The 14,203-nt window shown below is 39.1% G+C and overlaps 1 protein-coding gene across 12 annotated transcripts in view; it reads left to right on the forward strand.

Moving 5' to 3' along the window:
- CTNNA3 (catenin alpha 3) overlaps positions 1 to 14,203 on the forward strand; it is a 438,881-nt gene that overhangs the window by 359,407 nt on the left and 65,271 nt on the right. For all 12 annotated transcript variants that reach the window (XM_069019044.1, XM_069019041.1, XM_069019045.1 and 9 more), the window contains one exon: positions 11,238 to 11,330. In XM_069019044.1, coding sequence (XP_068875145.1) covers positions 11,238 to 11,330 — 93 coding nt within the window. The remainder of the gene's footprint in view (positions 1 to 11,237; positions 11,331 to 14,203) is intronic.

A 14,203-nucleotide genomic window follows, 5' to 3' on the forward strand; every position in this document is an offset into this window, starting at 1 on the left:
AAGACTCGTGGTGCTGCATCACAGGCATAGCTATGCATTGTCCTGCCTCACACAGTGGTGTTTCTTTGTATCCTCTTCATTTCTTTTCCTTCCCCTTCTTTCTTAATTTCTTCTCTGTTTTCTCTTACCTTACAGTTTGTCTTGCATTGTTCATATGCAGAGTTTCTTCTCGTGCCTCATACTAAGGTAGTGTAAGAACTGTTGTTTGTAAAGCCTGAAAACTGGCATCCCCACAGGGTGTCAGTCTCTTTGGAAAAAGGGTAACTAATACATAGATTCTGATTTTCAGCTGACCTAAGATAAATACAGCAATCAAATGTGAAGTCTAGTGATACCGAACTGTCTCCTGTGCAAGTCAGGATTAACTTCAATAATTCCCAGCATTTGTCTGATCTGTTCTTAGAAACATCCACAGCTGGCAACTGGAGAGTGCCTCCAAGCAGTCAATCCCACTCCATTCCCTTTAGAGAGTTCTTCCTTAAATCCACTCCACACATCTCCTTATGGCATCTTAAAGCACTTCATGTCCATCAAGGATGGATGATCTTCTCCTTGTTTCCTGTATACTTAAAGTTTGGGTTTGTTTTGCTTTTTCATGTCATGCTGATGCTTGTTGCGATCCTGCTCTCCAGCTGTGCCCTTCCTTTGGGAAGTGCAGTGCCCAGCACTCAATGTAGTACTTGCAGTGGAGGCTCAGCTCTCAGTTGAAGGGAAGGCTTATTTCATAAGGCTTGCTATCTGTGCCTACTGATACTTACAACAGTCTAGTTGCCTTTATTTTTAGGAATGTGATGCTGCTGTGTCCTCTTTAGCCTGTGCTCCCCTGTAATTCTTAGTGCTTTTCTAGCAAGTATTTATAATGTGTGTTTTTCTCTTTCATAAAAAAAAAAGTCCCTGTATTCTGTTCTGTTGTAGTAAGAAAACTTTTTAAAATATATTGACATGGGATAAAAATATTTGTATCAGTGCCAGTTACTGATTAAACTTAGGCTGCTTATGGTTAATTTGTGTTTAGATTCATTAGTTCTTGCTGTTCACTTACTGTTCAAGTCAGATAATACCGGAGATGTCTGAAAGACCAATTTCAGCCCATGCAACCAAGCAAGATTTTACTGAGTTACAATTGGTTGCAGTTACTCAGCTTCATAGGGACCTTTGTTAAAAATAAGAGAAGTGGGATTTTACGTCCCAAAATGAGCAGTGAGAACCTCCAAAATTTCCTAGTCATTTAAGCAAGTGCACTCTGATATATTTCAGCTACAATAACCAAAGCATTAGAAAATGTGACCTATGAGAAAAACACCAAATGTGTTAGTCCTAATTGGCCCAGGGAACAGAGAACCAGAGGGAAGAGAAGGGAAGGATGGCATAGCTGTTTATATTGATGTAAAATGTTGTTGCACAAGACTGGAGAAAATCTGTGTTACGTATTCATAATGGATACAAAGAGAATAAGCTCTGGCTACCAGGGGAAGATTCGATTTGGACATTGTAGGAACCCCAGAGTGCCAAGAATATTTCTCTGCCTGTTTTTAAGGGTTCTTACCCCCCTGAACAACACTGGTATGGCTTCAAACCTTGGAAAAAATTACCAACGATCAGACAAGACCTAGAAAATACAGTGGTGTGACTTAGGTGATAGACTACTATGTAAGATTGTCAGACGGTGAAAAATTCAGAGGTTTTGGGTAGTAAATAGATAAGAATAATAGATAAGTAGTAAATAGATAAGAATAAAAAATATCAAAATGGAGGGTTGTTGTTGTTCTCTAAACCTTCTTCTACTACTCCATGTTCTGTAGTAAAAGTAGTTTGGGATAATTGGATAGAGAATTCTGCAGTTCCTGCCCATGTTACTGAATAATTGGTAGGAAAGTGAAAATAATATACGTTTTTAGTAACTATTGGTTAAATTATCTTTAAAAGGCTGTATAAATCTTGATAGAGAGCCTCCACTCCTGCTTCCTGTGCTGTATGCTGTACCTGGGTCACGCTAGTGGCTCTGTTCCTCTGATAAGACTTAATAAACAACTATCCAGCAGCACTGAAACTCCAGGAGAAGTCTCAGTTCATCTTTGAAACTCCTTGCAAGGACTTTTAGAAATTTCTCTCCCATCAGGAGGGATTTGATTTATGGCATGGTTCAGTGTCAAGACATGAAGAAAACCAAGTTTCATACATAAGATTTTGTTCCATTTTCATAGATGTTAAGGCTCTCATGTTTGTCTTTGTGCCAGTTTTATCTCTGTCTGTTAGCAGATGACAGAGTTGTGTTGAGTCTCTCCCATTTCACTGGGCAGCAGAGGCTGTCAAAGCTGCATATTATGAAAAAATGTGCAAAGGGAAAGTATTGATCTGAATAACTTCCTCATTTGATGTCTTAGAGGGGAATATTTTGTATTGCCTTTCACAGAACTTGGTTGCGAAACCTTCCTCGATGGAACAATGCATTCCACATACAAGAATTTTAGCATAAAAATAATTTAATTTGTTCAGAAGCTAGACCTGAACTAGTGTTCTTCGAGGGGCAGGGGTGTGTGTGTGTGTGTGTGTTTAATTCCACTTTGCTTGGAGAGCCTACTTGGTAATGAAGGCTCTTAGCCTCCCAAAGCAGAATGAAATTAGTGATTTGTGACATGAAGGCTGATTTGCACGGTGAGGGCCTTAATGGGCTCCTTAGTTCCACGTCAGCTGGCACTGATCATTCACTTGAACATTATTGGTTTCTGAATGACTGAGGGTGGGTGGATGCGTGTTCGGGGCATCTGAAACCTGATAATTAAAAGCAGGAACAAAAGTGATGGATAGAGGAGTCATGGCTAGGGCGGTTTTATTTCCATTGGCTGAGTGTCTGGGAGGAATAGCTGCTAAAACAGAGATTTGCACTTAACAATTGTTAAGTCCTGGGTGGGAATGTGTGGGAAGGATGACAGCAGTGGTACCTGTACTTTGAGAAGCAGGCTGTGCCTTACAGTGTACATTTTTCAATGAGGCATGAGTTTGTGATGGACAGGCTTATTCTGTATCTTTTTTAAAGATGATCTGTTTTACTTGCAGCTCAGATAGTACAGAGGGTCGGTTGAGACTGAAGAGGCTTGAGCAGATGTTGAGGTTGTAGTTAGTACTTTCATCTACTCCAGTTTGAGAAATGGACTTACCACTGGCAGCCTTTTGCTAAGGGATATATTAGTCCATCCAAGAGCACTTTTTTAGTGTAATCATTTAGCATAATTCATGTAACGGAAACAGATTGATTTGGCATGTTAGAGAGAAATCTTTGCTGAGGGGGCTACCATTGCTCAGATCTTATTCATCTGACAAACCTACATATCTTGTGGAATTCTGAATTGTCTCTTGTTTCTAGTCCTTTCTGAGCCCTGACGTGTTTTTAACACAGTCAAACTGAGATAATTACTGCACCTTTTTTACCTTTAATATATTGATGTATTCCAAAACCAGTTTCTTTTCTGCATTTCATCTGCCTTTAAACAATGGTTTTATTTTGCCTTTGAGATATACTCTCCTCCACAAAAAATGAAGGCTTCTAAGAGAGGAAGGGGAGATTCTGTAGGAAGTCAGGCTTTATTAGGTGGTTTTCAAGTATAACTTCCAACTCTCTGGTTCTCAGAAGTGGATTTATCTAGCCACACCTCACTCCATCTCAGGATGCTGTGTGTGTTGCTGCCAAGGAACGCTGTTGGTTCCTGCCTGGTGTTGTGTGTGCCAAGAGCCCAAGGTCCTTTTCAGCTGGTCTGCTCTGAAGTCAGGCAGCCCCAACTTGTTTTGTTTGTAGCTTCTGCCTTCCTAGGTGCCGGTGTTTGCATTTTCCCTTGCAGAGTTTTAGGAGATTCCTGTCAGCCCATTCCTCCAGAGTACATCAGTCCCTCTGGATGGCCCTATCCCTGAGCCCACTGGCAGTTCTCCTGCCTGGTGTGGTGTGAAAACTCCCTGACTGTGCAGTCCAGCAGCTGCCATGGCCCTTGGCAGGGGTGTCTGGCAGCACTGGCCTTCAGATGGACACTTGTGGTGCTCCTCTTGTTCCCAGGTTGGGGACAGTCTGGGAAGCACTGCCCTCTGAGCCTGACAGCCAAAGGCTAAAAGCCCAGCTTAATTACAGGACTTGAGAGATGGTGTGAAGAGCCTAAGTCCATGACACTCCCAGGGACTGATAGGAGGGTGAGCAGCCTGTACTTGGCCAGTTTGTTCCTCTGCCCTTTATTAAAAATGGGAACTATTATGGATTTTTGCAGAGGTAACATGCACAGCACCTTTCTGGTTGTCTTTGGAGTTAGCCAGGCCAACAGTAAAGATGTTGTAGTTTACCTTTAATACATACAGATGAGAGAGAGTAAACAAGGTCTAATCTCTTCTCATTTTCAAATGTTGAGGTGATGTTTAGAAATGAAGTCTTCTATTTCAAACACAGCTATAAACTGCCCGTATATAAGGCCATATAAAATCTGCTTTATGAAGATTACTAGCAAAAGAACAGTGGCTTAATTGGTTTTTCACTATCCATTTTTAAACAAGTATTTCCATTATAAATGAAATGTCTTAATTAGTTTCCCACTAGATGGAGCAAATGTATGTCAACCCAACAGAAGAAATGGAATACATTTTAGATAGCTGAGGAACAAAACACTTGTATTAAAACCTACTGTTCTATTCTTGTTAATTATTGGTTTTCTGACTTTAAAATGGAAGCTTCTAAGCCATACAGTGATTTTTCCTACTTAATAAACATCACCAAAGACTATGCTTTGCATGAAATTGTGTATCAGTTGTCATATTCTCATGAAAGAAGGGACTTGTGTTTAAATAGAGGTGTGTCATTGTAATACCTATGTTTGATAATTTTTTTTCTTAGGAATTTGAAATTCTTTTTTAAAAGCTGCACCCAAAAAAGTGTCTCCTTGCAATAAAATAACTGGAGAAAAGTCAAGAATTTTCCAGGTTCCTGAGTGAGTCCTCAGGTCCCTGAATGTAGGATTTGTACCCCTGAAATCTTAGCTGCTGTTCTGGTCATGCTGTTGGTTTTATAAAACTGTTACCTTGTTTATAAATCTTACCTTGCTCGTATTTTAGGACTAGTTGGCATTTTCAGGCAGCTGTCAAGTTCTCCCAACTTTTCAAAGATGTGCTCAGAGCTTTTGTGCAGCATAACTAGGTCAGTATTTCCAGGAGTAACTCTGAATTGCTGTAGGCATTACGTGAGAGTGACATACATACAAAGTACTGTCGGGGAAAGGAAAGAGGAAGCAATGAAAACAGGGCTGAAATGCACATTTTCAGCACAAAAAATGTAGCTTAGGATAGAAAACAGGTGCTAAAACTCTCTGTGCCAATTTACTTAGCTGTGCCAACTTCATGGTTTTTCTTTAAAAGGATTTTCAGAGGGCAGGACTCAGAATTTTCACTTCAAACTTTTCACTTCCGCTTCTCAGCTCCGATCTTCCCTATCTCCTGGTTGGTCATTGAGAAGACTGTATCCTAATGTATGCCCAGTGAGACCTGGAAGCACAGGAATTGTCACATGGAGCCAGGCTATTGATCTGTTTCTAATGGTGATTAATCTTAATTTTTTTGGTCTCAATCTCCTGGAGCAGAACAGTGTAAATTGACTGAGCAAACAAAACCTCCAAGCATCCAGTAACAACAAGGCAACTTTTGGCCCATACTGTGGGTTCACAGCAATATTAGTTTTAAAACCTCTGCTCTGTTCCCTATAACATCTTTTATTATTGAAAATAGTTTCATCTTTCAGTGTTAAAGGTCATCACTTATTCTCATAATTAAATACTTTGTTCTTCACCACAGTTTATATTCTCACTGATCTTAACTGGAATTACAACTTTAATATATAAAAAAAGTATTTTGCAAAATTTTCTGTTAGTGACAAGAAATATTATTACCTACACTTGAAAATGAAAATGTGTATGGGCTATGGCTGGATAATGATTTTACTGTTGTTTGATGACAAATTCCTTGTCACTGCTTGGTGACAAGCACTGCTATCAAAGACAGAATTCTGATCTCTGGCTCAATTAATCATTTGTTGTTTTTCTGTTAACAATATCCCAAATAATGTGGTATGCAAAAGATGTCATTTTTAAGGGAACTGCCAAGAACAGATTTCAAGAATAGATATGTAATTGTTTTTAAGAGAGGGGATGGTATTTACCATAGCATTGAAATGTCACAATATTGACAGATTAAGAACATAGTTTTTTAATTTGACCTTTATAATGTGGGGTTTATTGTTCTCAACACTCAATTGCTTTTAGCAAAAACGTGAAAAGTATTTTAAGTGACTAGATAGCAACAATTACATGAGGCTCTTACTAAACTAGCCAGAAAAAATAAAAAGTGCTTGCAATTTCTTGTTCTCTTTCTAGTGCATCAAAAGTCTTGCTCTGGCAGTGTGTCATCTGGCAGAATTAAGTGGTGGTGTGACTATTACACAAAAATATCCCTCAGTAGCTAAATTTTTGCAAAGCACAATATTTTTGCATTTGTGACATGTGTACCGTGGTTTGTTACACTGAGTGACATGTGGCCTGACAGGATGAAATGTTCAGAGTCTGGGCGTTAAACAAATGTCCACAGCAGAATAGATAATCTCTGTAAACCCATTGTGTGCTCACTGAAAGACATAATAGACAAACTCTGATCCTCCTGGAGTGCACACAAGCATTTCTGCTGTTGCTGTGGGATTTACATAGCAAAAAACAACTGCATTTGCAGTAATAAAATAAAGACATCACTCATCAGCTTAGCTCCTGTTAAGGTGTTAGTCTGCTCTGCATTGTAGTATCGGTCTGTGAAAAAGAACGACTGACGGGGCTGTTGAAGCCAAGATAAGATAAAGCATAAGAGCATATAATGACACTCTAAAAGTCAGCATTTAATTGAATGTTAGATAAGAGGAGATGGTTTCCTTTCACACCATGATGCCTCTTTGTCCATTTACGTTGTATATCTTGAGATTTTAGACCTGGCTCTGCATTATGTTCTAGCAGCTGAGACCCTTTATTGGCAGGATTGATGGTTCCATGGGTTGGATGTGACCCTTAAAAGCAAATGATATAGATAAAGTTCTTTGGAAAATCACCTTTGAGGAGGGTTTGCATAAAAAACTGTGTTGCAGAAGATGCTGTGAAACCTAGTCAAACAAATTGTTCTACAAAGCTTGGAGTGAAAACCAGATAAACCAAAAAGCCCATTTGCAACCAGTTTAGAAAAACTGGCAGATATTTAAAGACTAGGGCCAGACCTTGGTTTTATTAATTATTCTCTTTAAAAGCCTTGTAGAAAAGCAAACTAAAAGGTTTGTCATCAGAGAGTGGTTTTCATTTCAGAGATGAAAAGGTAATTCATATTCTGAAATCACCCAGGTGCAGTAGTAATGACTTGCTGTTGTGGCTTGAAGTTGAGTACCAGGAAGGTGTCAAATTCATCAGTATTAGACTTTGCTGTAAATACGACTTTGAGTCCTCAGCCTGAGTCTTCAGTAACAAACCCACGGAGAATGCAGATTTATTACAATCATTGAAATGTGAAAAGGAGTACATGCTACTTGTGTAGCTTGTCAGCCACAGTAATGGAATTACAGCCTGGAATGTATGTGTAGGGAATGTACTTGAATGCGTTTTTGTAGGATCAACAGAGGCTCTTCACAAAGGACCGGAATCTCTTGGAGCCCTGAGCCGGGGGCTGGGGCAGGTGTCCTGTGCCCCCTTGTGCATTGCTCTTGCTGCCAGCTGCTCCATCAGCTTGTTTGTAGTGCAGGCTTCATCTTGGAATGAATTTCTCCCCTCCTCCAGCGCTTCTAGGGGAGGCTACTCAAGAGTTCTGCTCCTGAGGCCCCTGGAAACCTTCCCGTTTTTTTCTGTTCAAATTTGCTTCTAAACTCTGTTTACCACTACGTTACACATGAGTCTGTAGGTTGCTGCTGACCGGAGTCTTGTGCTTCATTTTACCCCTCAGCATTCTTCCTTATATTTACTCAAAATTCCATACTTCATATGTCTTAGCGTGAATTTGCCATTTATGTCTCGGATTCATCCTGTCACTGACTACAGTACTTGAATCTCTTCCTCTTCTGTCACTTGCTGTTGATAAGACTCCTGTTAGAAGTCTTAAACAATACTCTCAGCTTCCTTCAGTGCTTCTCACTCCAGTCCTCTAGCTGTGCTGTTCTGCCTGTGCAAAATCTGTTTATTGATGACAGCACACCATTTTGTGTTGCAAGCCCTCATGTTCATACCAGTTTAACCCTGCAGTCATCAAACGTTCCTTTTGAATGTGTTGGCCTGTGGAATATTCATGTAAGCAGATATGTGTGTGTATCAAGTTTTTAATAAATAGTGGATTATGACAGCAATGTGAAAAAATCAGATTTTGCGTTGAATTACATAAAACAGCTTCCAAGGAGAGAAAACAGTTGAGTAACTACTTCTGGTGTTCCCATTACTACGGTAGGGAGTTTTTACAGTTTTTGGTGTTGTGTCTGAAAATGACTATAGTTTATGGTTTGTGATTTAAGCTTGGATAAATCAACAACTTCTCTCTGCTTGAAATGTTGTCCTTAGTCTTTAGTAACTGGATAGGTTTGTTTTGTTTTTCTGAGTTCTGTGGTACCAACAATTCAAAATGTGGCAAATCTGGGCATTGGAGAGAATGACTTGGGAGGAGCTCAATGGGAGTGCACTCCTCTGGCTGGGAAAGTGGGCTTTCTGCAGGAAACTTCTCACCCCAGCCACAAACAGATTTTACTAACCTGAAAAGGCCATAGGCAATTTAAAACCAAAAAGATTTCTGACAACATTTAGCCTGTGAGGCGTTCGGGTGAGCAGCACTTGGACCCTGAGTCAATGTTCTGTGTCTGACAAAGAATTGGAGAGGGAAGCCCTATGCCAGTGCAGCTGGAATGAGATCTCTGCTCTATGATTTGCAGTTTGTAAAGTGCCAGATCAGATTAATACAAGGCTGACTTTGTCTTCGGAAATCTTACCTGAGGCTGCCATTGAGAGGTGTCTTATCCTGCTGTCCATTTGCTGACGACTTTGCTTGCCAAGGTTTCCACGTTGAAGCTGGTAATACTTACATAGCTTGACTTCACAGAAAAATAGTGTCAGTGAAATTCAACAAAATTCTCTTGGTGGCCGTAAAATAACAATTTTGTAAATATATACAGTTTGTTGTGGGGTAATAATGGTATAAAGCTCTTAAACACATTACCTGAAATTCACCTATGTATAATGTGGCTGTGTTTAAGGTATTAACCATTCTGTGCTGTCACAACATTTTGAATTCCGTGCTTTATAGAAGAAAGAAACCCTATACTAGAAATGTGGGATTCTCAAATATCTGTTAGCCCAGGAAGAAAAGGTGTTCTGCTGCCGTGAATCCAGCTTTATGATCATCGGGGGAGAAAATTCCAAGCTAATTTTATAAAAACCTAAGAATTGCAATGTGGTTTTAAAAATTTTATTAATAACACAAGTATAGTTTAAAAGGAAAATTATTTCTTTTTCTGTAAAACTTAATTGAGGCTCTTACATACCTGAGGGAGTCAGTGTAATGCTGAGAAGCTGAAGTTACTCTGTTTTAATATCCTTTCTGTTATTGGTCCTCTAATAAGAGTACCCCTAAGTGTTTCAATTGAAGTGAGTTTGTGATAGTTTTTTTTATTGACGGGATACCCATTGCCACCAAATTCTCATTTTTCTTTCACACTGCAGCTTTTCCCAGCAACTTTTGTATGGTAACAGCCTTTGGCTACTGTGGAATTCTTACTGGGTCTAATTTCAGACTTAAAACTGAGACTTCATTACAATGTTAATCTTTGCCTGAAAATAGGTTGCTCCTTTTCCCCACTTCAGCAGTGTAGCATTATGCTTCTCTTTGTCCCAAAAATTGATTGCCTGTTTTCTTGAGGAAGTTTAGGTGTATTTATCACCCCCAGCATGCTGTTTCTGCCAACTTGTGCACCAACATTGAGTTATTTCTTGTGGTGTTATCTCATAGAAATGGTGATTTTCTGCAGTGAGTGAAATTGTGCTGCTGAAGCAATGGAGTGCTATTTGAACCTTGTTTCAAGGCTGATGCTGAGCTCTGTGGTTTATATACCACCCTCTGACCACAGAGGTTCTTTCCCAGAGGACAGGAATGCACGCAGGTGGATTTATTCAGGTTAATGCAGTGCCATTACCATGCTATGGACCCAGAAATAAAATGACAGAACCCTGCAGTTTCCCTCTCAACAGGTCTTCTTTGTATATGCCTTGACAGTAACAACATGAAGGTGAGAACATAGCAATTCTGGATTAAAAACATTATATTTGACTTGATTGAAACTTGGGTAAAAGTAACGACTGGGTTTCTCTCTGCCTGTCTTTCACTGAGGTTTTCTGATAGTCCTGGTGTTGTCATGTTTTTCTTGGAATGTCAGGATTTCCCTCTAATTGGAACTCTAGATGTCAAGGTGGTGGTAGATCTGTCACTAGTTTTGTAGAGCTTGGTTCTATATATTTTTGGTTCTTAAAAATGTGAATTTACTTGATAAAGGAGAATTTCCTGAGTGCCCTATTGCATTGGTAGAACCAATATTTTTTAAGTGGTTCATAATCCCAAAAATTTGTGTGCTTCATTGTGCAGTGTTTTGCTGATAGAATAAACTTGCTTTTAATGTTTTATTTAGTGTCCTTTATAAAGTCATGGTCATTGTGCTTTTTTTACTATGTTATTTATGATAAAATTCAGAACTTCTGCATTGAAACCCCTTTTCTTTTAATAATATTTTGATAAAAGGGAAGCAGTAAATAAATCTGAAGACCTGGATTGCTTAGAAAATATCTTGTCATAAATGAAACAGAATCACAGAATCAACTGGCAGTTGATGTGACTAGAAGGAACAGACAGTGGCATATGAAATAATGCCATGTATAAAAATAGCAACTTAGGGACACTTTTTTTCTGGTAGTGTAGGAACTTGTGCTGCTTAATAGAACTAGTAAGCGACACATTCAAAATCCATTTTTGTCATGTAAAGGTTTCTTGTTAGACACCTTTGCTAGCAGCAGCAACACCAATTTAAACACAGAGTTGAGTAACGGCTCAAACAGGACTGGGTGATGTTTGTCAGACCCTATCTTAGACCAAGTACAATGTGTTTGACATGAGTTCCCAAGTTACCCCCTCTGACAGAGAAAAACCCTCTCCTGCCTTTTCTGCAGACGCCCGAGGAGCTGGAAGATGTGTCTGACCTCGAGGACGAGCACGATGCGCGCAGCCGTACCAGTGTTCAGACCGAAGGGAAGACGGACCGGGTATGTGTTACCCCAGTCATGGGGAAAGCGCTGTGATCAGGGGGAATGCTGTTGTGTTCTGTTCCTATGAAGTCACTTCACAGTTGAAGTTCTCTTACTGGCAAAACAGAAGTAGTAGCTTGTAGGTATTTGCTATCAAAATGTAATAAAAGATCCACTAAAGCCTTCAAAGATAACATTTTCATGTATGGTCTTCTACTTCTCAGCTAAACCAGAGTACTACTTTAAAGGGAATGCTTTTCTTTGAAAAGAAAACCATAAATAAGGCATACTTCAGAGGGCACAGAGCGAGAAGTACTTGCTGAAGACAGCAGTAGGTAGGGAGCTGGCTGTCAGCAATCGGAGGTGTGGGTTGGTGCTGTGGGGAGATGTCTCTGGGATGTGCTTCTCCTTGTGAGGTGGAAGGGACTGTTACACATGGACTGTGGTTAATTCAGCTAAAAACCCCCAGGACTTTAACATTATAGTACAGACATTTCTTTTTTTCTTTTTCTATTTCTCCCTAAAATAGTACAGTTACTGTACTGTAAATATTCCTTTTGTGGGATCTCAATAGAGGTCATGGCTTAAAGCCTGATTCTATAGTTCAGAAACAATTTTCCTAGATTTCAGGTCCTCCTGTAGGAGCCATAAATGGCACATTACCCCCAAAAGCAATAGAAAATTATAGCTGTGACTAAATTATATATGTATGCACTCAGCCTAAATCAACATATTGACAGACACCTGCACATACTTTTTTTTAAGAAGATGTCTTAACAAATCTATTTGCTACTGCAGCAGGAAATAAGAACAGTGATTTAAGGCCTCTTTGTTTGGAGGGCTATTTGATATTGATATTTGAAGATTTATACCCAGAACCTGTTAAGCAATATGAGGAATCTGAGCAGGGAAGATATATGTTAAGGTTTAGGGAGTGTGTGGTTTTGTGTGGTGCAGCAGCTTTATGTGCTGTTGGGAGGCTGTTGTGTGAAATGTTGACACCAGGAATGCCTGTGTTCCAGAAGTGCTTTGGCAGGATTGCAGAGCAACACTTTTTCCTCCTTGAGTTCTTTCTCTTGGGCATTTCAGCTATAATAATTCAGTTTTATTTATACATATCTGGCTCCATATTTGTTCTGCATAGCAGCACTCTTGATTCCTCTTGCTTTGTCAAGAGTGTTGTAATTTCTTCGATGTCTCAGCTCTCACTGCTCCAACGGGGAACTGGTGCCTTTTTTTCTTTCTGTTTTTATCACAACATATAAAACCAGATGTGATGTGTGTATGCCACTTGTTACAAAGGCTACATCTTAACTAGCAAATCCCGTTTCCCTTATGTATGAAAAGTCATGTATTATTAATCACACCTTCAGAAGCTATCTCCATAAAAAGAAAGGAGAGGTTAGTGGTGAGATAATAGGACTGAGATTTGACCTCGTATTATCTTCCTGACTCATCTTGAAAGTGGTACTTCGTTGATCTTTTCCCTCAGATAATTTCATATTTCTGAGATGAACATGGTAGTGCCTGTGGCACCATCCCATGCTGGGGGATACAGGTCAGCTTGGGCAGTGTGCTGTGAGATCTCTGGGTATTGAAACTGGATAAAAATACTGATTATTATTTTGTAGGGTGATTTTATATCCTTGAAGAAGAGGTTCCTTCCTTAGGATAAAAGGAACTATAGAAACAGGTGTACTGCTTGTGGATCCAAGGACTAATGCAGTTTTTCCTAGCTGGAAGTTAGCTCTTCCCCTGGTGGTTGTGTGTAATTTGTGTAGTCACCTCTGCAGGCTTATTACACACCAATTTATGCCATCATGATCAGTGTAATTCCACTGAGGGAGGTAGTGGCTTGTTATCCTAGAGTTCTATGTAGAAGAGAAGGGCAAGTAAGATTTTGCCCAGTTCATTTTCAACTTAGAAGACAGTGTACATGTTATTGATCAGGACAAATTATTTTAAGTGTTTGAAGTTACTAAATTAGTGATGAGAACACCTTCATTTAATTTCAGAGTTGCTGCTGCAGATTAAGGTTTATCATATTGGGGGAGAGGCAAAATGTTTTACCTCATAACATAATCCACTTAGGGGTGGTAAGAGCAGAACTCTTTCAGGCAGCCACACACCCACATTTTTTTTCCTCAGAGTTCTGCAGACAGTTTTGTGAATGCATTGACAAAAGTGTCTGAGATGAGGATGATTTTTTATAGTTTTGTTGCACACTGTGTTTGTGCAACAATTCAGGGCTGATAAAAAGTTGACTCAATGTGTTGTGTGAATTAGAAAATCCTGGCTAAGTTATTTCATTGTTTTATTTGTATTGCATTTTCAATACAGTGATCAATTATATTGCTCTAAAAATCTACTAAATTCTAAGAAGAGAGACTGGATAAAATAGCAAAGACCAAGAAGAACTGTTGATACTTGCATAAAAAGTAGTTAGAAGGGAAGTTAGGTTTGCCATCAAATTAATTAGAAATTCTTATCCAGGTAACAAATACTTAAATGTTGAAGTTGCTACATTAAATGAAATGCTGGCATACATTATCAGGACACAAGTGCTATTTTGCTAATAAAAAACCCAATTTTAGAATATTTTGTTAGTTTAATTTTTATCAAAGCCCTACACAAGCATGGAATACTGATGATAAGAATTTAAGAGTAATGAAAATAGTTACTGTAATTTTGAGTAGGTTCTATGAATAGTAATTGTGACACTTGATACCTAGCAAAAGATTCCCTGTCAGGAGTCATGCTCTATCAAAAGCATTTAATTTTCTTGCCAGTTTTTAACCCAATTTCCGTAAAGGGAAGAGATTAAGTTACAGAAACGCTCAAGGTTGTAGCAGTATATTATGTACTTCTACAAAGTAGAGCTGGAAAGAACC

The sequence above is a fragment of the Aphelocoma coerulescens genome, chromosome 6 (assembly GCF_041296385.1).
Source record: "Aphelocoma coerulescens isolate FSJ_1873_10779 chromosome 6, UR_Acoe_1.0, whole genome shotgun sequence".
Classification (NCBI taxonomy): domain Eukaryota; kingdom Metazoa; phylum Chordata; class Aves; order Passeriformes; family Corvidae; genus Aphelocoma; species Aphelocoma coerulescens.